The following is a 24,874-nucleotide window of genomic DNA, read 5'->3' as shown; positions in this document are numbered from 1 at the left end:
AGGCAAATTATTACATACACAAAATATGGGTTGGCTGAAAGCCAATCATCGGGCTTGTTTTTGTCAAGGGCCTCACATTTGTATGGGACACAATTAAATAAAGCCTAAAAGTTGTCAGTTGAACCAAACAGATCAGCCTTGCAACAAGTATTTAAACAGACAAGAGCATTTAATTCACAAGAGGATGTAACTCATTTATAAGAGATGTATGGCTGAAGATGAAACCACAAATCACTGGCTGTTGAGCTGCTACATATCCAGATGCCTTCAGGCTCAAACTGGTGGAGAGCAAAAAAAAAAAACATTATATAATGTCTTACAAACAGAGTTATTATTGTTAAGAAACCTACTTCGGCGCAGAGATATCATGGCTCTCGTCCTCTGGCTGTTGAGCGATCGCAATGTTTTGCGTGATATCTCTTCACCTAAGTAGCAGTGCTTTGCCTGTTCTTCCCCATAATATAGTCCCAAATCAATATCTGCGTAGGAAATCGCCTAGTCTTAATCTGCATCACTATTTGTACTCGTGAATATGCAGGCCACATGAAGTAATAAGGTGGGGGTTTTTTGTGATCACTTATACTCGGGACATGCTAGCTGGCAACATAGGATTCCATTCATTATGCTAAGCTAAGCTAGCGGCGACCCTGCCAAACTGAAACAATACATACAATTGATTTTTTTGTCTCAGTGCGCAAATATCTAAATGTAGGAAAGAAGTTGAAAAGAAGCCCTATTTCTAAAAACAGTGGAGTGTTCCTTTAACAAAAACTATAATAGTGTAACGATGATAAATAACATTGCTTACATGCTTTTAATGAATCTATCACGTGTTTGCGAATCAGTTTAATTGTAGGTTCTCATGAATGTTCTTGACGTAAAGTCAGTCGCCTGACCTCATCTTTACCTCTCCTCTTTTTTGACAGATGATTCTGCAGATTTCAAGCATTTGTCGGCTCCTCTGAAATACAGACCACAAGCTTTTCATCACATTTACATCACAAGTAAAAGATGAAATAAAGTTTATTTGTAACTCCAGTATTAAGTTACTGACTTTGTGATTGTATATCACAAGACATGAGTTCATCTGTCAAGTTTGTCTAACAGATCACTGATTCTTGAGACATGGGACAAAACAGACTACAGACTAACTGAAATAAATAAATAAAAGTTCATGCATCAAGGAATTATTTCTGATTGTGTCCTTTACGCTTGGGTGCAACAACCTGCTGCTTCCTTTTTTTCAGTGCTGTTTTGTCAACGCCACCAGATAAAATGAAGAAAATCTGAGCCAGTTTGTCAATTTTTTTTGACTCCATAAACTAAATGATGGACCTGCAAATGGCATGATAGGATTCTTTTAATATCTGACCGTGCTGACAATTAATGTCAAAGTGGAAATGTTGAGGTTTGTCTCATGTCTGAAGAACCTGTGTATGAACATGTTCTTGTGCATCACTAGTCATTGAAACACAGACCTGTGTCCTGCTGGCTGGAGGCGGGCGTCTCATCAGATGACGCTCGGTGACTCTCTGTCGTCTCAGGCTTGATTTCTTCAGCACCTTCTGCATGTGGAGGAGATAAAGGGTAATCTTGACTTTTGTGTTTACACAGGTTTTCTGCAGGTCTTAATTTGACCTTCCACGATTGAAAGCCTATAAAATGTCTAAAATTGGATCAGAAAGTCTTAAATTCAATATCATGGCATTAAATTAGTGCCCCAGGATGCAAGAAACATGGCCAGAATTGCAGAATCCATTCATAAAAACAGAATTTACTGTAGAATGTCACAGATATTTTTTAAAGTTTTGGATGAATAAATCAAAAGTAGCTCAGTATACTTAAAGGGACAGGCAGTTCACCCAAAATTAAAATTCTGTCATCATTTACTCGCCCCAATGTCGTTCCAAACCTGCAAGACTTTTCTTCATCATATAAAACGATCGAGTCACTTCAGAACATTCGGAATAAACCGTTCGATATGTATGGATCATTTTTATGATCTCCTAATGAACTTTTTGAAGCGTCAAAGTGGAAGTTGCTTAGACTGTCAATGGAGAGACCCAAATCTTTCTGATTTCATTAAAAATATAATTTGTGTTCCGAAGATGAACGAAAGTCAGTAACATTTAATTTCACCACTAAAGCGGAGTGCAGAAAAAGGTAACAAAAGTGTTTTCATAGGGCTCTACATTTAATTGCAAAAAATGTATTCCATGCACTGCAGAAAAATGTTCTTTCTCAGGATTTTTGTTTTCCAGTACAAATTCAAAACATCCTTAAAGTAATGCTTAACATTCAAACCCTAGAGTTTTTTTTTTTACATTTAAAATCCTTAAACTTTTGTTTTGGCTGAATAAGACCTTTCCAACAAAAGACATTGACTGATATTTCAAAATATAAGCAGTAAATCAAAGAGTTTCGCGCTGAAAGATGAAGAGACCTTACTTAAAATATCAGCATATGCTATAAATAAATACCAAGCGTTATGTTATTCTCCTGACATCTGGAAATAGAACATGAAGGAAATTTTACAGCTCATTCAGTGAAACTGACGGATAAGGATTATTTGTAGCTAAACCTTATGATTCGAGCTGATTCGTTTCAGTCTTTTAAATAGAACTTCCCCAAACCCAGACGTGCTTCCCATAATCTAAAACGAAGTTGAATTGTTAGGAAAAAGGTGGATAGCCGATAGACCTTTATCTTTGGGGGGCGATAGCTCTGTGAGGTCCTTGAGCTCGTGGCCTGTGGCGTTCGCTCACCCTCTCATTGAGATATAAGCAGCATATCCAGCAGGAATTGAGCTCTCCTGTGTCTCTCCATTTATAAATGTTCTTGACTTGTTCATCACTTAAACACAGACCTGTGTCCTGCTGGCTGGAGGCGGGCATCTCATCAGATGACGATCGGTGACTCTCTGTCGTCTCAGGCTTGATTTCTTCAGCACCCTCTGCATGTGAAGGAGATGACTTTTGTGATTTTTGTGTTTACATGTGACTTTTCACCTCAAGTCACATGATATGTAAGTCATTTCTTTTATTTTTTTGATTGCATATATTTTAATATTATTTATATAAGGCTGCATGACTTGGCCAAGAATGTATATTGTTATTTGTCAGATATTGTGAATATAATATTTTTGATAATTATTAGCCTATTATTATTAGTTTCACCTCTAAAAATGAAGACATATAATACTGTTGTAAATTATAATTGTACTGTAAAATAAAAAGTGAATATTTTACGATATTTGTAATTTTTTATTTTATACTACAAGTTACAGTGATAAATCTTTCAAACATTTAAACTCTGGAGCTTTATTTTAGTGGAATACACTAGTAATGCTGTAAACTTCTGTCCACATGAATGTCAGATTATATGAATGTAAATGAAGTGATCCTAGACATTTACTGTGAATCGAGTCGCTCTAAAACACTGTTATAACCTGCATGTGTGTAAATGAACTCAGTGCTGCGCTTCACTCTGAAACATGCAGTGCAACAGAATATATCATTTCATTTAATTACTGCTTTCGTTTTGATAATAATTGTGCATCCCCATTTATAAACTTGTGCATCACTAGTCATTGAAACACAGACCTGTGTCCTGCTGGCTGGAGGCGGGCGTCTCATCAGATGACGCTCGGTGACTCTCTGTCGTCTCAGGCTTGATTTCTTCAGCACCTTCTGCATGTGAAGGAGATGAAGGGTAATCTTGACTTTTGTGTTTAAATGTGACTTTTCACCTCAAGTTAATGGACTAAAACAGGGTTTCCCAAACAGTTTTGTCAGCCAAACCCCTTAGATATATGAAGTAAATCATTTAACGGCACATTTCCATGTTCAACTACTTGACAAGCATGTTGATGTTTGGGAATCCCTGAACTAAAGTAACAGTTCACCTAAAATCAATCTTCTGTTGTTATTTACTCACTTATTAATTCTCTATATGCAGTGTCTGATCATAGTGATGGCAAAGATCGTACATGAGGTTGAGTAAATAATGACAGAGTTTATAATTTTGGACTTGTTTTCTTCAATTATGAACCTGTAGTGCTGGGCTCTCTCTGGTTCCTCGAGTCATCAAACGATGGAGATCTTGACTCTTGTAGATTTTTGAGCTCTGCAAAGCTCTCCTCCGTTTCTGCAGATAACAGGACATTCATTTAAGTCGCCATGAAATCAAAATGGACAATTCTTATTTTTTTTATGTAATATTGCACTACTCGTTTTAAATATGTCAATTACTGGTGTGAGGCAACCTGTCACTCACATGAGATCCACCAATAGCAAACCACAACCATCCAATCAATTCCCCACAGACAAAATTAAGCCCGCCCTACATTTGTTCTTGTTTGAAAAGCCATTTGATGTCGAATTGAAACGCTATTCTTAAATATCATGTGTGGTATGTTAGAAGAGTTTTATTCCCAGATGAAAACAGCAGATTTTTGTTACTCAGTACAGACTTCTCAACGGAGCTCAACAGATGACGGAACATTTCAGCGTTTCTGTCACCTAACGGAGGTGAAGCAGCGCCGTCGATGATCACGCTCTCGGATCCAATGTCGCCAAAGATGAACTGTATCTTCTGTTGTGCGTGCTCCGTGTTGGAGGATCCGTGGATGGCGTTCTCCAGCATGTCTTTAGCAAAACGTGCTCTCAGAGAACCTGGGGCCTTTTGTCTCGCCTCGTTGGGGTCCGTCGGACCCATGGCCGCCCTCCACTCATCCACCGCATTCTGCTTCGTCAGAACCATCATTGTACATGGGCCGCTATAGAAAAATGAACCATGTTTTATCTTACCGACACATTTCATATGAACCTTACCTGCTAATCTAAAGGGTTAGTTCACCCAAAAATGAAATTGATGTCATTAATGACAAACCCTAATGTCGTTCCACACCCGTAAGACCTCCGTTCATCTTCAGAACACAGTTTAAGATATTTTATATCTAGTCTGAGAGCGTATGCAAGTGTATGCACACTATACTGTCCATGAATCAGCGTATTGATTGATGATTCGGATCGCCAATGTCACGTGATTTCAGCAGTTTGACACGCGATCCAAATCATGAATCAATACGCTGATTCATAACTGTTTGAATCTTTATTTGAGGTTTGAAAACAAACCCGGAAGAGAAGACAATGCTGAATAAAGTCGTAGTTTTTGTTATTTTTGGACCCAAATGTATTTTTGATGCTTCAAGAGACTCTAATTAACCCACTGATGTCTCATATGGACTACTGTGATGATGTTTTTATTCCCTTTCTGGACATGGACAGTATAGTGTGCATACACTTGCATACGCTCTCGGACTAAATATAAAATATCTTAAACTGTGTTCTGAAGATGAACGGAGGTCTTACGGGTGTGGAACGACATTAGGGGGAGGAGTTAATGACATCAATTTCATTTTTAGGTGAACTAACCCTTTAATGAGCTGAGCTGTGACAGTTACGTCACTTTAAATGCCAAACTCACCCACACATGTAATCCACCAGCTGACTGAAGAAGGGTTTGTCCCGGTGTTCTTTATAAAACTCTTCTGCCATCTCTCGGGACAGAAACGCGTCCTTCAGATGGGAAATGGTGAACCCTCTGGACTGAATCTCCTCCAGGATTTCCTCTGATATGAGCAGAAACACACTAAATCAACAGTGAGTTTTCTCATTATTAACATTCTTACAATTTAATTTCACATATTGCCGTTCAAAAGTTTGGAGTTGGTAAGACTTAATTAAAGTAAGAAATGAATACATATATTCAGCAAGGATGCATTAAATTAATTTCTATTTCAAATAAATGCTGTTCTTTTGAACTTGATATTAATCAAAGATTCCTGAGGGGAAACGTATCACAGTTTCCACAAAAATATTTACCAGTTTAAACCACTGATAATAATCAGAAATGTTTCTATGAGAATGATTAGTGAAGGATCATGTGACACTGAAGACTGGAGTAATGATGATAAATTTAGTTTTGACCACAGAAATAAATTACACTTTACTATATATTCACAATGATATATTCCCATTTTACATTTTAGTAATATTTCACAATATTATTGTTTTACTGTATTTTGATCAAATAAATTTAGCCCTAGTGAGCAGAAGAGACTTTGCTCCGTAACATTAAAATATCTTAACAACCCAAAACTTTTGAACTTGAACTTTTGGTATGTTTTAGTTTGCACTATATTCCAGCAGTGTCAGCTGTCCGTAACATATTTATAATGTTTGAAAAGCATTGCTGTGTTGACATTTCTAAATCATTCTGGTTTGTTCAAAGGGTCTAGCCGAAGGTATAACATTTGAACAATTAATTCACTGTGACTTTATTCAGATTATTTCAGTGTTGAATGTTCTTTAAAAAAAAAAAAAAAAAATACTTTTTATGTAGTATATTTTAAAATCTCCCACTGACATTGATCCAACTTTCAAAATCTAAACCAACACCAATGACTTCATCATATTTGCATACAAAACTGTCTTTCTGTCTAACCATTTATATTTGCGTTATTCTGATTCTGATATAGTATTTAATTTACACAGAGCCAAAGACTAAAACTTAAACACTATTGTTCTGCCATCTTGTCAGCGCTGTGATACAGTTGCATTAAAAGCACAAACGTCACAGCGGTGTTCAGAGCTACTGCTGAGATGATACCTTTGCGTTCGGTGTGGGGTTTAATGACAGCGAGCGTGTCCTCTGGTGGGAAGAAGAAGCCGATCTCCATCTCCGCCTCCTCTGAGCTGCTGCTGCCGTGCAGCTGGTTAATACGGGAGTTCCCAAAACTGAACTGAGCTCGCAAACTAGATCAGAACCACACAGAGAGAAACGGTCAGAATCGACACCAGCGGTTCACAAAGAGGGGGTCGGGGGCCTCAAGGCACCTTCAAATTATTTATAACAAAATATACTTTAAAATAAAACAGCTTAAACTCAAGATGTAAGCTGATGTAATGTTTCTTATTGTATTAATTCCCTAAACACCTGTAATTTTTATTTAAAAACCAGGGTTCCCACAGTCTCAAAAAACATGAATATATAATTAATAAAATAATATAATTAAGTCATGGAAGTGTAGAAATTGCTGTGGAATTGATATTTGAGAGTAAAAAAAGTCTTACAATAAAATATAAACTGAAAAAGTTCAGTTATTGAAACTGCGTTATTAAATTATCTAATTAAATTATTTATTATATATTTAAGTGAATGCTGTTATTATACATTTAATATAGAATATTTATATAAATATTTCATTTAATTATTAGGGGGCCTCGGGTTCAGAAAGGTTGAGAACCGCTGATCTAATCGTATATATGAAATACAACACGATATACAATAACACATTAGGTCGAGCAGGAACATTCGGATGAGGGAAACATCCTGAAGAAATGAAACTATTTCAGATGTTGGTTTACCTGTTAGGGTCTTCACTTTTGGCTTGGATGGGGTCTTTGGGTCCCAGTATGTTCCTCCAGTGTTCCACGGCTCCCTTCTTTACTAGAGCTAACGCTAACACCGGCCCGCTGTAAACCACAGCAGAAGAGAGACTCTCCATTACACCAGGACCACTTTAAGTCTTCTTCTGGCTTATTTACATCATTAGATACTGGATGCAATTACTGTAGCTTAAACTGAAGATGTGAAGCATGTTTTTACTGTCCAAACTCCTTACTCTTTAGACAGCAATTCCATTAGCATTCATAATTCAGATTCAGGATGAGAAGTATATTCATACCTGCAAACTCCTCACCGTTCAGCAAAGCTAAGGACTTTTTATTTTTAGAGAGTGAATTTACATTTTCAGCACGTTTGCACTTTTTGTTCACACCCATTAAATATAACCTTCGTAATATGTGATTAAAGCACATTCACACCAAAGACGATAGCTATATTAGCGTCCACACCAAAGCATGATATATCGTTCTGTTTATTATAGCGCACTGGAGTTTTGTTCTCTGCCACATTAAATGCTCAAGCTCTCTAAAGCAGGATGGATTCTGATTGGTTCTGAAAGTGAATCCAGTGATATTGTTTCTCTGTGCCTTTATTGTTATAGTTGTGTGGTGTGGACTATTCTTTAATATTGAGAACGATTTAAAAAAAAAATTATCATTTAAAAAACTGTTTAAATTATAGTCTTTATGGCCATTTTACAGTTTAGGATGTTTCAAAACAACGTTGCTTCCTAAACAACAATGTAAATCTTTTCTAATCTCATCATTTTCTGGAGTGATTTCCGGTCTGGAGGTACTGTATGATATATTGTATCTATAATTTATAGTTATGACCTAAAAAACTAAATCTGTAGCTTTTCAAAGCTATTTAATTTCCATGTATAATAGAACTTCTGATTCTAAATTCTGATTAGATGAGTCCAAAAGGGTTCTCTGATTGGTTGTGAAGCCATTGTAAAACTACAAGAATAAGCTATGTTGCTTGGTCATGATTTCAAATTTTATTATTATGCATGCAACAATTTGAAAATTGGTTTATTTATCATATGTTACCGTGAACCACAAAACCAGTCATAGGGTCAATTAATTTCCTTTCTGAATAAATAAGATTTCAATTGATGTTTGGTTCGTTAGGATAGGAATATTTGGCCAAGATGCAACTATTTGAAAATCTGGAATCTGAGAGTGCAAAAAAATCTAAATATTGAGAAAATCTCCTTTAAAGTTGTCCAAATGAAGTCCTTAGCAATGCATATTACTACTTATAAAGTTATGCATATTACATATAAAGTTATGATATATTTACGGTGGGAAATTTACAAAATATCTTCATGGAACATGATCTTAATGATTTTTGTCATTAAAGAAAAATGTATAAATTTGACCCATACAATATATTGTTGGCTATTTCCACAGATATACCGGTGAGACGCAGGACTGGTGAAGTGCTCCAGGGTCACATATCACTGTTTGAAGTAATAAACCACCGGACTCGCCAGGGCCTCTTGTGGCTCTTGTACTTTTCCACTGATGTGTGAGCGCTCACCTGGTCATGCTCTGGAGCAAACTGGGGAAGTATTCCTGCTCCAGATGAGAGCTGTAGAAGTGTCTGACCTGATCCTCAGACAGCATGACCTCTTTCTGCATGGCCACCGTGAAACCTGCCTCATGAATCCTGCCCAGAATCTCCTCTATAAACACATTTACACACATTTAATGTTCATTTTCTTCCTGATCGTATCGTGCTCCAAATTAGACACACCTACTCATTCTTTACTGTTAATAAAATGTGTAAAATAGTCACAATAGTCATCAAAACTACAAAATAACAAATAAAACGGTGCTGTTATTGTAAACTAAAGCTATTCAAAATCGTTTTCTTTAATTAAAATAAAGCTGAAATATTAGATGAAAAAATAAAACAAAAATACTAAACGTACTAAAAAGTACTAAAATAACTAAACCTAAAATAGAAATAAAGTTCAATGGCACATACATTTAATAAAACTTTAACTAAAATTAATGTTGAAAACTGAAAATATAAAAACAAAGCCTAATTTAAAAAGGGCTATATGTAAGACTTGTCATGTATTAATCAGTTTTTATAGACAATTTGTGAACAGCTTGTAAAGAAACTTAAAAAAACTACACTTTCCCTGACTTCCTAGATTGTCTATGAAAGCCTGTAGACTGATTATTATATGAAGGAAAATCAAAAGGTCATGCATAGCCAGATCTATACTCTCTAGTCTCAACCATACTTTATATTCAAGCTATCATAACAGTGAAATTTTATATAGCTGGTGCAAACATATCCACATAGCAATGATCAGGTACATTCTTAAAAGGTTAGTTCCCCCAAAAATGAAAATTATCCCATGATTTACTCACCCTCATGTCATCCTAGGTGTGTATGACTTTCTTCTTTCAGACGAACACAATCGCAGTTATATAAAAAAAAAAGTCTGGGCTCTTCCAAGCTTTATAATGGGAGTGAATGCCAGCCCAAAATTTGAAGCCCAAAAAAGTTTATCCATCCATTATAAAAGTTCTCCACATGTAGTTCAAAATGCTCACGCTACGTCTGACATCATACAGCGCTTCAGTTACGCTTATTTTGTAAGTTCTTCAAGTCTTTATTTTGTAAGGCTTCACTTCAGAAGGCCTTTATTAACCACCCGGAGCCGTGTGGAGTACATTTATGATGGATGGATGCACTTATTTGGGCTTCAAATGTTGGGCTCCCATTATAAAGCTTGGATTAACCAGGACATTTTTTTAACTCTGATTTAATTCGTCTGAAAGAAGAATGACATACCGGTATACACCTAGGATGACTTGAGGGGGAGTAAATAATGGGATAATTTTCATTTTTGGGTGAACTAACCCTTTGTCTGCTGCTTTCTCACCGCTGTCATTTTTGATGTTCATTTTGTTATTGAAAGTAAAGTGCGCAGCACATATTTATATATTTGTTCTCTCAGCAGTGTGGACGGTGTCAGGGGGTGTTTATTAACAGTAAACTTCTTTTTTTACTTCTGAGCAAATAACAAACAAGAACTTTGCAACATTACTGCTGCAGATGACTTAAAGGGTTACTTCAGCGATTAGCATATGGCTTTGTATCAGTAGAAACCCTGGAGTATATTCAAATGATTGTGCTTTCCCCCCTCATATCCCCCTGAGACAAGAGATTTATGCATTTTATTTCTGGAAAAATTCCTCCCATGATGCAAATATCGTCAATTTGCGCCATCGGAGGAATTGTTGGCCAGAGGCTAAAGACTACAGCCAGCAGAGGGAGCCATTTCCGCATGTTTTCAACTCGCGCGTGGGGGATGGAGATCACACTCGCAGCTGCAGCCTCAGGCATTCATGTTTAAACGGTGCAGCCAGCAGAGCAAAGTAAGTCTTTCAACTTCTCAAACTAATTCCTATGAAAGTTAAGCCTTTAAAGGCATGAACTGAAATTTGCCACACTGAACATGTGCCGTGAATCTATGCCGCGGACGTGTTTACCTCAGCTCATCACAAGCTCATCCATGACTGTCATTGTGACTCCTGCAGCGTTTTGGGCTGTGAGACTCCCTCAGCGGCTAAATCACATATTGAACAGACACGTTCAGTTTTTAATTCTAGTGTCTGTTCTCTAACTGAACTGATTTTATGAAAATGAACGCGGTTGCGGTGGGAAAGTGATCAGGGATTCAGTAATCCAGTAGCGGTGGCTTTGCAAGTGGCCTCGTAGAGCAGCAAAGCATTCTGGGAATTGTTGTCTTTCATCCCCATGAGACAAAAATACATTTTCTGTCTTTTCTCAGTCTAGAATGCACCAAATTAAAAAATTATTTCACATTTCTACTACATTAATGACCCAGTTTAAATACAGATTCATCTTCCCAGTGCTGAAGTAACCCTTTAACAGCCACCGGTGTCCCTAATAACGAGTGTTTCTGAATTCTACATATTGCACCTTTAAAATAGGAATGCAATAATACTGTATAAATTATACTAAAATAACACTGTTAAGTTATGACAATGATGTAGTGAGCAATAAATGCCAGCCAGTCATATGTTGGTTGATATACCTGTTACCTGTATAAAGTGTTAAATCGTGGCTTTGTGTGAAACATTGAAAATTAAAGGGGTGGTTCCATGGTTTTTTTCTAGGTTTGGTTGTGTTTATGGGGCGCAGTATAACATGTCTTAATATTTCTTATTTTTTAACACCGTATTTTTATTCTATTCTCCCTTTATTCCACACCGCTGTCTCCACTGTGCTGTGAACGGCTCGTTTGCTTCCTGCTTCTATGAAGCCCCTCCCTCTGAAAAACGCAATGGTCTTAGATCGGTTAGATGGCCAAATGTAGTTTCCTGTGTTTTTATTGGCTGAAGTGCCAAGCACAGGTTATCCGGAAACGCCACGCCCCTTCCCATTACGGGCAGAAGTCACATCTGCGAAGAAGACTAGCGAGGGTTTATGATGTCACCAACCCAGGAAGAAGCTCGTTGTAGTCCAAACCGGCCGTTTTTGTAGGCAATAAACTGCCGTAGCTTTAAAAGACAATATCTCCGTTTGCATTGAACTTTCAATGTAACTTTGCAGATACTGTTTATGCTCAAGCAGCAACATTACACACTAACTAAAGTTAAAAAAGTAAAATCGCATGCAACCACCCCTTTAAGTCAAGTCAAACTTTTAACTGTGTATGTCGGTACTTGAGTTTAAAATGCTCAGTGAAGGCAGGAGTATCTGTCTGCGCCCACGGGGCCGCAGTTCTGTGCGTGTGAACGTAATGTTGGCACATGCCTCTGTTTTCCCTGGCAGCGTCTGGGCGGATGAGCGCCAGCGTCCTCTCCACATGCTCCTGTTCCGGCCCGGCCCGCTCCGAGCTCGAGGCCGCCATCGCCATCCTGAAGTTCGGGAAGAAGAAAGCCAGCTCCCTGCTGGCCTGCTCGCTGTCAGTGCTGCCATGCAGGGCGTTCAAAAGGGTCTCGGTACCGTACTGAGCCCGCAAGCTGAAGAACAGACAACGGCCAGAGAGAAGGAGGTGAGCAGGGATGGAGAGATGGATGGAGAAACAGAGAAAGAGAAGAGCAGATGGTCTCACTGCTGGTTCTCCGCCAGGGCAGAGGGGGGAGGCAGAAGTCCACACAGGATGTGTTGTGCTATAACTGTTAGTGCTCAAATCTGTGAGCACAATATGGAACGTCAGCTCAACTCCCTCGTATCACTTTTAAATTATGTTTACTTACCAAATTAAATTATACACGCATCAGGGAATCGCTAAGCCTCTATGATAGCTCTACACAGAGAGCATGTCATTTGTAAATCAGTTTTATAAGAATAATTTACAGAATAACATAAAACAAAATATTACATTTATTCTATAGTTTTGTCACAATTAATTGACAATTACCATCGCACACATGCAGGTAACAGATAGGTTAACTATTAAACATCTCAAAAGTCAAAGGAAATCCTGCACACTTATCAATACTTACAAAAAGTATCAAAAATGTTTTGCCAACGTATCGGTCTCATGTGCCTGATGAAGGCCATGAGACGGAAACATTGCCAATAAATTATTGATACTTTCTTGAAGTATTGATAAGTGTGCAGGATTTCCTTTGACTTTTGAGAGTTTTATAAGCAAAAAAAAAACGTACAGTCTTGTTCAAAATAATAGCAGTACAATGTGACTAACCAGAATAATCAAGGTTTTTAGTATATTTTTTTATTGCTACGTGGCAAACAAGTTACCAGTAGGTTCAGTAGATTCTCAGAAAACAAACAAGACCCAGCATTCATGATATGCACGCTCTTAAGGCTGTGCAATTGGGCAATTAGTTGAAAGGGGTGTGTTCAAAAAAATAGCAGTGTGGCATTCAATCACTGAGGTCATCAATTTTGTGAAGAAACAGGTGTGAATCAGGTGGCCCCTATTTAAGGATGAAGCCAACACTTGTTGAACATGCATTTGAAAGATGAGGAAAATGGGTCGTTCAAGACATTGTTCAGAAGAACAGCGTACTTTGATTAAAAAGTTGATTAGAGAGGGGAAAACCTATAAAGAGGTGCAAAAAATGATAGGCTGTTCAGCTAAAATGATCTCCAATGCCTTAAAATGGAGAGCAAAACCAGAGAGACGTGGAAGAAAACGGAAGACAACCATCAAAATGGATAGAAGAATAACCAGAATGGCAAAGGCTCCGCCAATGATCACCTCCAGGATGATCAAAGACAGTCTGGAGTTACCTGTAAGTACTGTGACAGTTAGAAGACGTCTGTGTGAAGCTAATCTATTTTCAAGAATCCCCCGCAAAGTCCCTCTGTTAAAAAAAAGGCATGTGCAGAAGAGGTTATAATTTGCCAAAGAACACATCAACTGGCCTAAAGAGAAATGGAGGAACATTTTGTGGACTGATGAGAGTAAAATTGTTCTTTTTGGGTCCAAGGGCCACAGGCAGTTTGTGAGACGACCCCCAAACTCTGAATTCAAGCCACAGTACACAGTGAAGACAGTGAAGCATGGAGGTGCAAGCATCATGATATGGGCATGTTTCTCCTACTATGGTGTTGGGCCTATTTATCGCATACCAGGGATCATGGATCAGTTTGCATATGTTAAAATACTTGAAGAGGTCATGTTGCCCTATGCTGAAGAGGACATGCCCTTGAAACGGTTGTTTCAACAAGACAATGACCCAAAACACACTAGTAAACGGGCAAAGTCTTGGTTCCAAACCAACAAAATTAATGTTATGGAGTGGCCAGCCCAATCTCCAGACCTTAATCCAATTGAGAACTTGTGGGGTGATATCAAAAATGCTGTTTCTGAAGCAAAACCAAGAAATGTGAATGAATTGTGGAATGTTGTTAAAGAATCATGGAGTGGAATAACAGCTGAGAGGTGCCACAAGTTGGTTGACTCCATGCCACACAGATGTCAAGCAGTTTTAAAAAACTGTGGTCATACAACTAAATATTAGTTTAGTGATTCACAGGATTGCTAAATCCCAGAAAAAAAAATGTTTGTACAAAATAGTTTTGAGTTTGTACAGTCAAAGGTAGACACTGCTATTTTTTTGAACACACCCCTTTCAACTAATTGCCCAATTGCACAGCCTTAAGAGCGTGCATATCATGAATGCTGGGTCTCATTTGTTTTCTGACAATCTACTGAACCTACTGGTAACTTGTTTGCCACGTAGCAATAAAAAAATATACTAAAAACCTTGATTATTCTGGTTAGTCACATTGTACTGCTATTATTTTGAACAAGACTGTATAAACTTATTTTTAAGCAGTGTCATATTAGCATTATGTATGTATTAATATTCTGAATTTTTTTTCCACATCAATCAGTCAATCAACTTTATTTATATCACGCTTTTACAATGCCGATTGTTTCATAGCAGCTTTACAGTGTTAAACAGGACAATACTGCAACAAAACTTGATTTGGCTGTACAGTCGCTCCAGAGATGTTATCAGCTTATTTTAATTTTAACATGTATGTTTTCATTTCACTTTTAATTTTAGTACTTTATTTAATCTTTTCATCTAATATTTATATTTGATTACATTTTAATTTTAATTAATGGAAACAATATAATAATTTTAGTTGGCAATAAGGACCATCTAGATATTTATATTTCAGGCATTCTGACATTATTCTTAATGATTTAATTTCTCCCAAAATTGTCATGAAAAATATAATTCTCATCATCAAAATGAAAACCATCCTGCGTGGACTATTTATTTATTCATTCATTATTTCATTAATTCTGCTGATTAAAAAAACAGCAACAATTAAATTCAACTTATGTAGTCATATTTTTGAATGTGATTTTTCTTTGCATTATCCTAATGAAATCATCAGAGGGATGGCTTATGTTCATGTGTCAGTCTATATATTTGTCTTCCTGGGAATGAGGTACCTCTCCGGCTGCTGCGTCTTGGCCTCTTCAATATCCGGTGGACCGATGAATTCCCGCCAGGCTGGGATGACGTCCTCACAGCCCTCCATCTTAGAAATGACCAGGACATGCGACGGGCCGCTCGACATAAATTGGATGAGTTCCTGAAAGTAAGGCTGGAAGAACACGCAAGCACACACCCGCTTTATATGACACGCTGGACATTCTGCCATTACACACCATCGGCCAAAATATTAAAACACATGCTATTATTAGACTTTAACTGATGTCCCTTCATTTACCTCGGCTGCTTTGTGCTTATAGAAATCTTTAGCTTCTGCTTCACTCAGCGTTCTCTCCTCGTGGGCTAAAACCACAAAACCTGCATCCTGAATCTAGAAACAAAATCATATATTGATTCGTTTTTAGCTGTTTATCTGTATAGAAATGGCATAATATCACATCAATATAAGCAATTTAAAGGGATAAAAAATGAAGTCCTCATTTACTCACTTTGGTGTTGTTGTAATGCTGTATACCATTCTTTCCTTTATGGACCACAAAAGGACAATTTTTGCTCGTGCTCGTCCATATGATGGCTGTGAATAGCGACCAGCATTAAAAAAGATGCAAAAGTATCACAGAACGAACCCATGAAACGCATGATAGGTTTATGATAGGGTTTGGTGAAAAACAAACACATTTAATGCATTATGTTTGATAAAAATCCTGGTCTTTTGTGTGGGTCTGCGTGATCGTGAGACTCTAGAAGCGCCGCAGTTCACTCCGACACGCCCAGAAAAACACACAAATTGTGAGAAATCAAGATTAATAAAAACGCGACATGTAATACAACTCCTAGAAATCCCCAATGTCTGTGTGCTTTCTTCACTGAGTTAAATATATCCTGACCAAAACTGTGAGAGTGACAACTGACAGATGTGAATGCATCGACTTCTTGTGTCGATGATCACAAGTAATATATTCACCTCAGAGAAGAAGGTACATGGTTTGCATTTCATTTTATGTTTTTATTCATCTTAATTTCTCACAAAATTGTGAGAAATTGTGTGTTTTTCTGGGTGAGTGGGAGTACACTGAGTCTCTCCAGCACAGAAGACCAACGGCCAAGGTCAGGATTTCCATTAAGTACATTATATTTCCGTTTGTTTTTCACCAAACGTTATCATAAACCCCAGAACACTTGGAATATATGACCCATTTCATGGGTTCATTCTGTGAAACTTTTGCATCTTTTTTAAAGCTTGATGCTGGTTGCTATTCATTGCCATTACGGACGAGTGTGAGCAGGATTTTTATTTTATTTCTCCTTTTATGGTCTATAAAAGAAGGAAGAGCATACGGCACTCCAACAACATCAGGGTGAGTAAATGATGACTTAACTTTTAGGGTGAACTGTCCATTTAAAGAAATATAAAAATATGTTTTAACCTCAGATTCCTCACAAAACCTCACAAAAATAGAGGTTTGGAACAACATTATGGCCATTAATTAATTACGGAATTTTTACCTTCATAATAATCTCGTCTGCTTTGCCTTGTGCCACCACATCCGGCTTTATTATTGCCACTGTGTAAGCCTTATTAGCAGGAACTAAAAACACAAAACCAGTATAGGTAAATTCAGCAAACAGCACAAACTACAATTAAGCACAAAGAATGAAAGATCGTTACCAGTCACATCTTCATCATGTGGGTGATCCTCAGTGTCATCATTCATCTCTTCTTCAGTTAAACCTTCATCTTTCACCTGGAGTGACACACGAAACTCAAATGTCATCTCTTTCGTGAGATTAATCTAATCTTTTTTTGCTGAATTACTAATAGGAATAAGAGTTCTTACATGTTGTTGAAGATGATGTGCTTTTCTGTGCACTTTTCATAACAATCCCAGGGTGCATATATATTTGTATATTTATTGTTTTTTTACTTTAATTAAAATGTGAATTTTCCTATAAACCTTATTATATAATATTATTTATTTATTAGTTATTAATAATAAAAGAGTTGTGGGATCGCGATGCATTGAAAATCATTTTATAATCGAATCCTAACATTCTGAATCGTAATGTGAAGATTCACAGTTTTGACTAAAAATAAAAGTTTAAGACTGACCAGTTAATTAGGGCATTTTTCCCCCATGTACTCTTAAGATTAACTCCAAATGTTACACAATAGCTGAAAGAGACTAATGAGGTTTTCTATTTATGTTTTATACAATTTATATGGGCCTATTAATGACATATCTGCTGATATATAACCCCATTTGTTTCAATGTTTCATGCTTTTTGGACATATCAATATCATAATTATTATAATTATCATAATTAATAGACTAAAATGTTAAGAATTTTCCAATAAATGTTTCATACATCACTGAAAATGGGAGAATCTCAGCTTCAATGTGGCATATGGCACATAGTCAGGATAGTTATGGTTCAAATGGGGGAAAATTAAGGTTGTTTTTAAAATTGGAATTTCTCCAAAACATGATTTTCTGAGCCCAAAATTCAGCAAATCTTTGACATGGTCTTATTTGGTCAATATTAAAGAGATCAAGGTAATATTTTCACTAAATGTTCTTTACATTGTGTAGGATTATTTTATGTAGAAAACAGTAAATCACAAAAAAATGACTTTAGCTGGGTTTTCACAGGCAGGGTCACATATGGATAATATGAATGCATTATTCAGCAAGCAGTACTTACTGTGATGCATATTACACCTCATACTGGAATACATTTCTCTTCCCGATTCAGGAATGTAGTGTGTGTGTGCACGCGTGCGTGTGTGTGTGCGCGTGTGAAGTAGCTCACCTCACTGCGCTCCGCCCCATGTTCTAGGACGCTCTTCTCTTTGCTCAGCTCTTCCTGTATCATCCTCTGCAGGAGAGGAGCATTCGGCCCCCGCAGAACTGACACGAGCTGCCCCCCCTAAAAACGGGATATTTAAGTGCATCTCACAGGAACATGTCCTTGTCACTTTTCACAACATCAAATATGTGAAATTTAAGCCTGTTTTAGGACAAATTTTTGCATTGTATGCATTTTTTTCATGACAAATAAAGGGTTAGTTCTCCCCAAAATTAAAACAATTCTGTCATTCATTACTTACCCTCATGTCCCAACTTTGACACTTTGACGCTTCAAAAAGTTCATAAAGAGATCATAAAAACAGATCCATATGAATTGAGCAGTTTTGTCCAAATTTTCTAATCTCTTTATATGATGAACAGATTTAATTTAGTCTCTTATTCACATGTAATCATTCATCAACTCACTCATCAGTTGTGATAATCGGAACCTCTGCAATGTTTACTTGATGTAAAAGATCCAATGAGGTTCATTCTAATGTTATGCATCACGTTTGAGCTTCAGCGAGAACCAATGAGGTTCATTCTTGTGTTACGCATCACGTTTGAGCTTCAGCGAGAACCAATGAAGTTCATTCTTGTGTTCGCATCACATTTGAGCTTCAGCGAGAACCAATGAAGTTCATTCTTGTGTTCGCATCACATTTGAGCTTCAGCGAGAACCAATGAGGTTTATTCTCGTGTTTGCATCACATTTGAGCTTCAGCGAGAACCAATGAGGTTTATTCTCGTGTTTGCATCACATTTGAGCTTCAGCAGGAGGTTATTTCTCTCAAGTCAAGCATGTTCGTTTATCAGTGTTTATATATAAATAATAGCCTAAAATTCAATCTGTTCATCATATAAAGCGAGTGAGTCTCTTTAGAAATGTTTGACTAAACCACTCGTTTTATATAGATTCGTTTTTGATCTCTTTATGAACTTTTTGAAGTGTCAGCGTGGTAGTTGTGTAGCTGTCAATGGTGGGACAGAAAGCTCTCATTTTCATCAAAAACATCTAGATTTGTTTTCGTAAGATAAACGAAAGTCTTACAGGTTTGGAACAACATATGAATGCACAATTATGTGGTGTTCTTTCATTCATTTTGGGATGAAACTTTGTGTCGGCTTGCATCTATCCATCCATCCATCCATGTTATTATTTGGTCATTTTAACTTAATTTAAAGAACAGTAAGAATTTGCAAGGATTTGGAAACACTGAGACCGATGTACAGTTTCCGACTCACCGCATAAAACAGAAAGGTGGGCTCACACTTCCCTCTGTACTTCTCCAGAGCTTCAATCCCATCAGCCTCAGCCTGCAGGGATGATAAGACAGTGTGACAGAAATGTCGACATTTAGAATGATTGTTTGTGGGCTATCTAATCTTCAGTGCAGCTTATCTTACCGTGGCAAAATGCAGCAGCTCGTCTCCCAGCTCATTCTTGATCTTTCTAAAGAGACTGACGACGGCTCGGCAGGGTCCGCACCACTGCTGGTACACATCAACCACTGACAGACACACAAAACACCAGATCACAACAACTACTGCAAGACTAAAACTCAAACACCACTTAAAGATGCAACTCTGTCCGCAAAGAAACCCTACAGACAGAGAGATCAACTGACAGCAATGAGACAGAAAACAGTGGCCCTAAAGTGTGTGTGAAGTGAACAGAAGTATATGTAATGTTTATATTTCTAACTAAACTAACGTTTACTTTTTGTGAAAAGTATTGATTGTGCGCTCGTGCATCTTTCTTTAAAATAAATTATATAAATGCTTTTGTTTGGTAATTCAATGATAGTAATATTTTTTAGTGATGGATGGATGGATGGATGGACAGGATAGATAGGCAGACAGACTGATAGATAGATAGATAGATAGATAGATAGATAGATAGATAGATAGATAGATAGATAGATAGATAGATAGATAGATAGATAGATAGATAGATAGATAGCTCACCTATTAACCCTTTCGTTGCCAGAACTTCACTCCATTGATCGTCATTATTGATGTTTATCTGAATTGAAAAGTTTTCAAGAGTTGTCAGGTACACAAAGTAAATAAACGAGAAAACGAACTTACAGTCAGTCACATAAACACTTCTCCCTCATTTACAGTTTAAAGCTGAAAAAGGTTTCCTACTACACACCTGTAAACTAATCTCCTTCTTTTTACCAGCCATAGCAATGCCTTTTTAAGAGTAAAATAATGACAACTACGCGCTTCTCCAATTATTTGGTAATGATGTGATCGGTATTTTTATTTACAAATGTTCCAGCGTTGGACAGTATCAGCGCATGCGCAGCACGGACTGTTTGGCGTCCTTGTCGCTCAGCAACCATTTATTACCCGTTCCTCCTGCGTCATCTGCTGGGCGGTGTGTGTGTCACTACTCGATCCGTACCGGCAACACGATTTGTTCTGCGCATGCGCGAAAATGTTTCTACTTCCTGTTTGACATGGCAAAGCAATTTACGGCAGTTTTTTGAATTACTACCACTCGATCCGTACCGCGATAGTTTTTTATTTATTGCATAACTATAAATATATACAAAATAAACAATAAAGAACAATGAATATGTGATTTTTGAAGAGTTGATAATAATTGTTAATTGTTGTGTTTGTGTATTTGTCAGGAGATGGCGCTATAGTTCACATGTTGTTACCTATAAAAAGGGTATCGTAAGAATGGAAGAGTTGTTGCACCTGCTGTCAGCGTAACCATCTGGCACTGTTGGTTTGTTTGTCCTGCTTGTGGACTGAATAAAACTTTGAGAATTGGGAAATTTCTTGTCCTCATGCTTACCTGGATTTAAACATAACATTAATCATAAGCAAATACTTTGCAGCTAGGTTTGAAATTAAGGTAGGTAGGCCTATCTTGCTTTGTCAATATAATATTTACCCATTATACAAATAAAATTTAAGACATCATCCAGCTCTTTGCTTTCCTTAGTGACAGAAATATTACACAGTTGGTGAAATACAAGTGCTAATAATTTACCATAAACCTTAATTGAATAATCACTAACAGTGATGAAGTTCCTTAAAAACTGATTTGTAGGCTACATTTAACATCTAGGATATCAAACCCTTGTAAAACTAGTAGAGGGATATTCAAATGCAAACTACAATTTGCTTTATAAGATGTAACCAAAAAACAACAAATAAGCAGCAAGTCTGTAAGCTTAAAGTAGTTGTTTTGTATGCGTTTATACCATATAGCCTAGTTAAATAAAATCTTTATAAGAATCTAAGTCTCCACATTTACGAGACCTCACTTGGAAAATACAAATGTAGACTATATATTCCTATATATACTTGTCTACAATATAAAGAATACATATGTCTGCATTTAAGAAACACACGGGACAATTTATTTATATCAAAAAATGTTTCCTGGGATGGATCCCCTTTGCTCCTTTTGTGGAGTGGAAGATGAGTCTGTCCCTCACCTTTTTGGGATTGTTTTCATGTAGTTACTTTTTTTTTTTTTTTTTTTTTTGGAAGAAATTTAGTTTGTTTGTATGTTTTTCTCTCTTAGACAATTTTTATTTGGAGTTTAAGGATGTCCCATTTGTATTTTTTTGTATAACTCTGACAAAAGTCTTAAAGAAAAGTTTTTTTTCTTATAAATCTATTTATTTTTTTAGCTACGTTTTTTTTATACACAAGTGCATTTTTTTTGTCTGTTAAACCTTTCTTTATTATTTTTTGTAAATATCTGAAATGTAATTAGTCTTTTCTTCCAGCAATGCCAAAGCTTTAAAGTCCTCTATGCGGTGCAAGAAGTATATATACCTTTTTATAATGTAAAAAGGGAAAAAAAGGCATTGGCATATTTTTCTCTGTCTCTCTCTCTTGAACCTAATTTAGGCCACTATAAATTGCATGTCACCCCTTGCTCAATTTTGTTGTTGTTGTTTTTTTGTGTGCTTTTTTTTTTATAGTTTCCCTTTATATATATATATATATATATATATATATATATATATATATATATATATATATATATATATATATATATATATATATATATAGTGTTCTTTTTTATTATTTAATTATGTATTTGTTTGTTTGTTTGTTTAATTCATTTTGCTGTCGGTCTATTGTTTATATTTGTTTTGTTGTTGTTGTTGAATCCTTTTTGAACGGTGGCTGTTTGCTTTTGTATTTGTTCAATAAAAAAATTATAATAATATATCTTTTTAAAAAGTGACACCGTTGTCGCAAAAAACTTTGGCGATGACAGGAAGTGACGTCAAAAGTACGTTTTCGCGCATGCGCAGAACAAATCGTGTTGCCTGTACGGATCGAGTAGTGACAGTGTGCATTGCGGTTATTCTCAAACGGACGTTACAAGAAAGAAGTACTTAAATGTTTATGTATTTATATTTGTGGTAGACGCACTTCAAATACCATGTACACTGTAAAAAATTATATGTTCAATAAGTTATGACAACATTTGTTTTTGCATTGTTTTAACTCATCAAAATAATTTAAGAAATGTTTAACTTTTTGTATTAGTTATACAAGATGTAACTCATTTTTTTAAGTCAGTTTAACATAATTTAAGTTGAAATAAACATCCAAGTCGATTGTACTGCAAAAGTTAAAAATTTGCCCTTTTCTTTCTTTCTTTTTTTCCAGTGTAGCCTACATCAAATTATGTTTCTGTGGGAAACAGTTCAGAAAACAGTATGGACGTGTTTCTCCAGCTGGAACTGACTCAATAACAGCAAATGCTGCAGATTCCAGACATATAAACTCCCATGTGTCTTGTATAATATCCATCATGTTTGCCAGGAAATAGTTGTCAAAATGTCAGATCACAACATTTTTAGGTCGACTGCATCGTCACTGTCTTATACTTACATGGTCCCTACATCTTAGGCTAAATGCATGTCTAAATATTTGAGTCCTTTTGTTTCAGCATCTGGTTCTCTATCTGTGACAGACATGAGAGCACTGATGTGAAGCGCAGCCAAACACAACAGCAGTTCCCAGACTTTGAATACGCAATCTTATTCTCACTATTATAGGCTAATAATTGAACCATTTAAACATGTACGAGAGATTCAGTTGATCAATGAGTTGATTATTATCTCAGTTGTTCTCAGAAAATACACATAACATGTACAAATTATGTATTTGCAATCACCGTTAAACATTTTCCGTTTGGTTCATCTGCATGAGGATAAAAGCTATGAACACATACGTGTGTAGGCCATGAGGCCATGTGTTACAGGGATGTTACTCATAAAACTCGTTTTCATAAAGCAAAATCTAAGCTCCCCTAATCAACACACGGTTCATAATAACACCGACTGTGCTTGTTTGTTGTTTATCTCAGAGCACTTCTTGCTCAAACTTGCCTCTGCCCTGAGGAAATATGTAAGGAACATATTTTCCCAGCCTTACAGGAAAATATATATATATTTTTTTTTATTGATTAAGATATAACCTGCAGTTGGCAATGATTCGATTAAAAACTGGTAATATTGTCTAATATTTTAACTTCAGTACCATGAAAATAGTTAATAAATAGTTGTGAGGGACACATGTGCAGAAGATAGATGCTTGTTTTATAGCAAGTTTTGTATTTCCTTTTGTCTGTCACATGGTTGTGTTTAAGGTCTTTAAATCTGGGAGAGAAAATGTAATAGTAAAAAAAAAAAAGATTTGTTAGAGGTTTTACATGGCTAATGATGTGGGGTATATTTAGAAAATTAATCATATGCAGTTTTTTGAAAATCTAATTTAAAATTTAACCCAGCTGCATCAATTATAATTTGAAGCTTTGGAGCACATGCTTACATTTGGTTTAAACCTCACTCTGAAATCCATACCAAAACACCAACTAAATTATAGCTGCATAATTTATCCAATTGGCTCTATAATATAGTATTTGCTTTACAAAAATGTCAACAATTCTGTGTTTTTCTAATTTGCCTCCAGTGTCTAGCAACTCAATACGTCTGAGCTGTAAACGCCAAACTCTGGTCGGGCCAATCACATCGTGTATAGAGTCGGTGGGCGGGGCTTAACATAATGACAGCAGAGTTGCGTTTGCGTGCTTCTAGTAAACACAGAAACTGGCGAACTAGCGGTCTTTCAAATCAGCTTTGACCGCGACTCTGGAAGACTTGGAGTTAAGCTTTTCTCTGAGAAAAGAACAAAGAACAGCACTGAAGTCATTCTTAAAAAGGGAAGATGTTTTCGGAGTTTTGCCGACCAGATATGGCGAAAGTTTAATCTGTCAACTCCGCTTCACCTTCGTTGCTCTGGTTGGTGTAGCGCTATCCTATCGCGTGCAGAGGGAGTTTGAAAGACAACCGTTTATCCGCCCCTCGGATTGAGCCGTCAATGGTGAGTTTCCAGACCAAACATCTTGATGTGGGTCTGGCTTGTCAGGCTAGTACATTAATGAGAAAAAAAATGAACTTAAATTATTTTAGCAAATGTCTGCAATATAACAAAGAGTGAAAAATGTAAGGAGGTCTGAATACTTTCCGTACCCACTGTATACAATGTTGAAGCCTATAGCCAGCAGAATGAAAGCCTTTTAACAAACACTGCACCTTTTTATGGTTTAATGGC

General features: G+C 36.6%; 2 protein-coding genes across 7 annotated transcripts in view; one reads left to right on the top strand and one right to left on the bottom strand.

Annotated features, from left to right (window-relative positions):
* The window catches only part of smarcal1 (SWI/SNF related, matrix associated, actin dependent regulator of chromatin, subfamily a-like 1), a 29,550-nt gene extending 28,512 nt beyond the window's left edge, over positions 1–1,038 (top strand). Inside the window, exon 18 of the mRNA XM_067444609.1 lies at positions 927–1,038. Coding sequence (XP_067300710.1) covers positions 927–930 — 4 coding nt within the window. The 3' untranslated portion in view covers positions 931–1,038. The remainder of the gene's footprint in view (positions 1–926) is intronic.
* Positions 2–20,566, bottom strand: nme9 (NME/NM23 family member 9). Of its 6 annotated transcripts, none has more exons than XR_010905086.1 (20): positions 20,424–20,566; positions 20,234–20,291; positions 19,673–19,776; positions 19,511–19,582; positions 18,228–18,344; positions 17,086–17,161; positions 16,923–17,005; positions 15,694–15,786; positions 15,413–15,567; positions 12,280–12,488; positions 9,016–9,160; positions 7,431–7,538; positions 6,673–6,818; positions 5,488–5,632; positions 4,521–4,777; positions 4,051–4,146; positions 3,603–3,689; positions 1,479–1,565; positions 872–961; positions 2–835 (listed from the first exon to the last, which is right to left on the bottom strand). XR_010905086.1 is itself a non-coding variant. In XM_067444614.1 (20 exons), exons 1-19 carry the CDS (start codon positions 20,454–20,456, stop codon positions 942–944), a joined length of 2,091 nt encoding a protein of 696 aa, XP_067300715.1. In that variant the 5' UTR covers positions 20,457–20,566; the 3' UTR covers positions 5–479; positions 908–941. The 6 variants fall into 6 exon arrangements, 5 of the variants coding, with proteins under 5 accessions (XP_067300711.1, XP_067300716.1, XP_067300715.1 ...); XM_067444614.1 differs by having other exon boundaries at positions 5–479; positions 908–961; XM_067444612.1 differs by having other exon boundaries at positions 7–278; positions 897–961.
* Between the last annotated feature and the right edge of the window lie 4,308 nt (positions 20,567–24,874).

Source organism: Pseudorasbora parva, chromosome 5 (assembly GCF_024679245.1).
Source record: "Pseudorasbora parva isolate DD20220531a chromosome 5, ASM2467924v1, whole genome shotgun sequence".
Classification (NCBI taxonomy): domain Eukaryota; kingdom Metazoa; phylum Chordata; class Actinopteri; order Cypriniformes; family Gobionidae; genus Pseudorasbora; species Pseudorasbora parva.
The sequence above is the reverse complement of the archived record's forward strand: the minus strand, read 5'-3'. Positions and strand labels throughout refer to the sequence as shown.

Coding starts and splice junctions, on each gene's coding strand:
- nme9 (XM_067444610.1), bottom strand. CDS start 20,456: ATGGCTGGTAAAAAGAAGGAGATTAGTTTACAG. Junction 15,787..16,922: donor CAGACGAGATTATTATGAAG/GTAAAAATTCCG, acceptor TTTTGTTTCTAG/ATTCAGGATGCAGGTTTTGT. Junction 9,161..12,279: donor CGCTGCCAGGGAAAACAGAG/GCATGTGCCAAC, acceptor ATGTGTTTATAG/AGGAGATTCTGGGCAGGATT.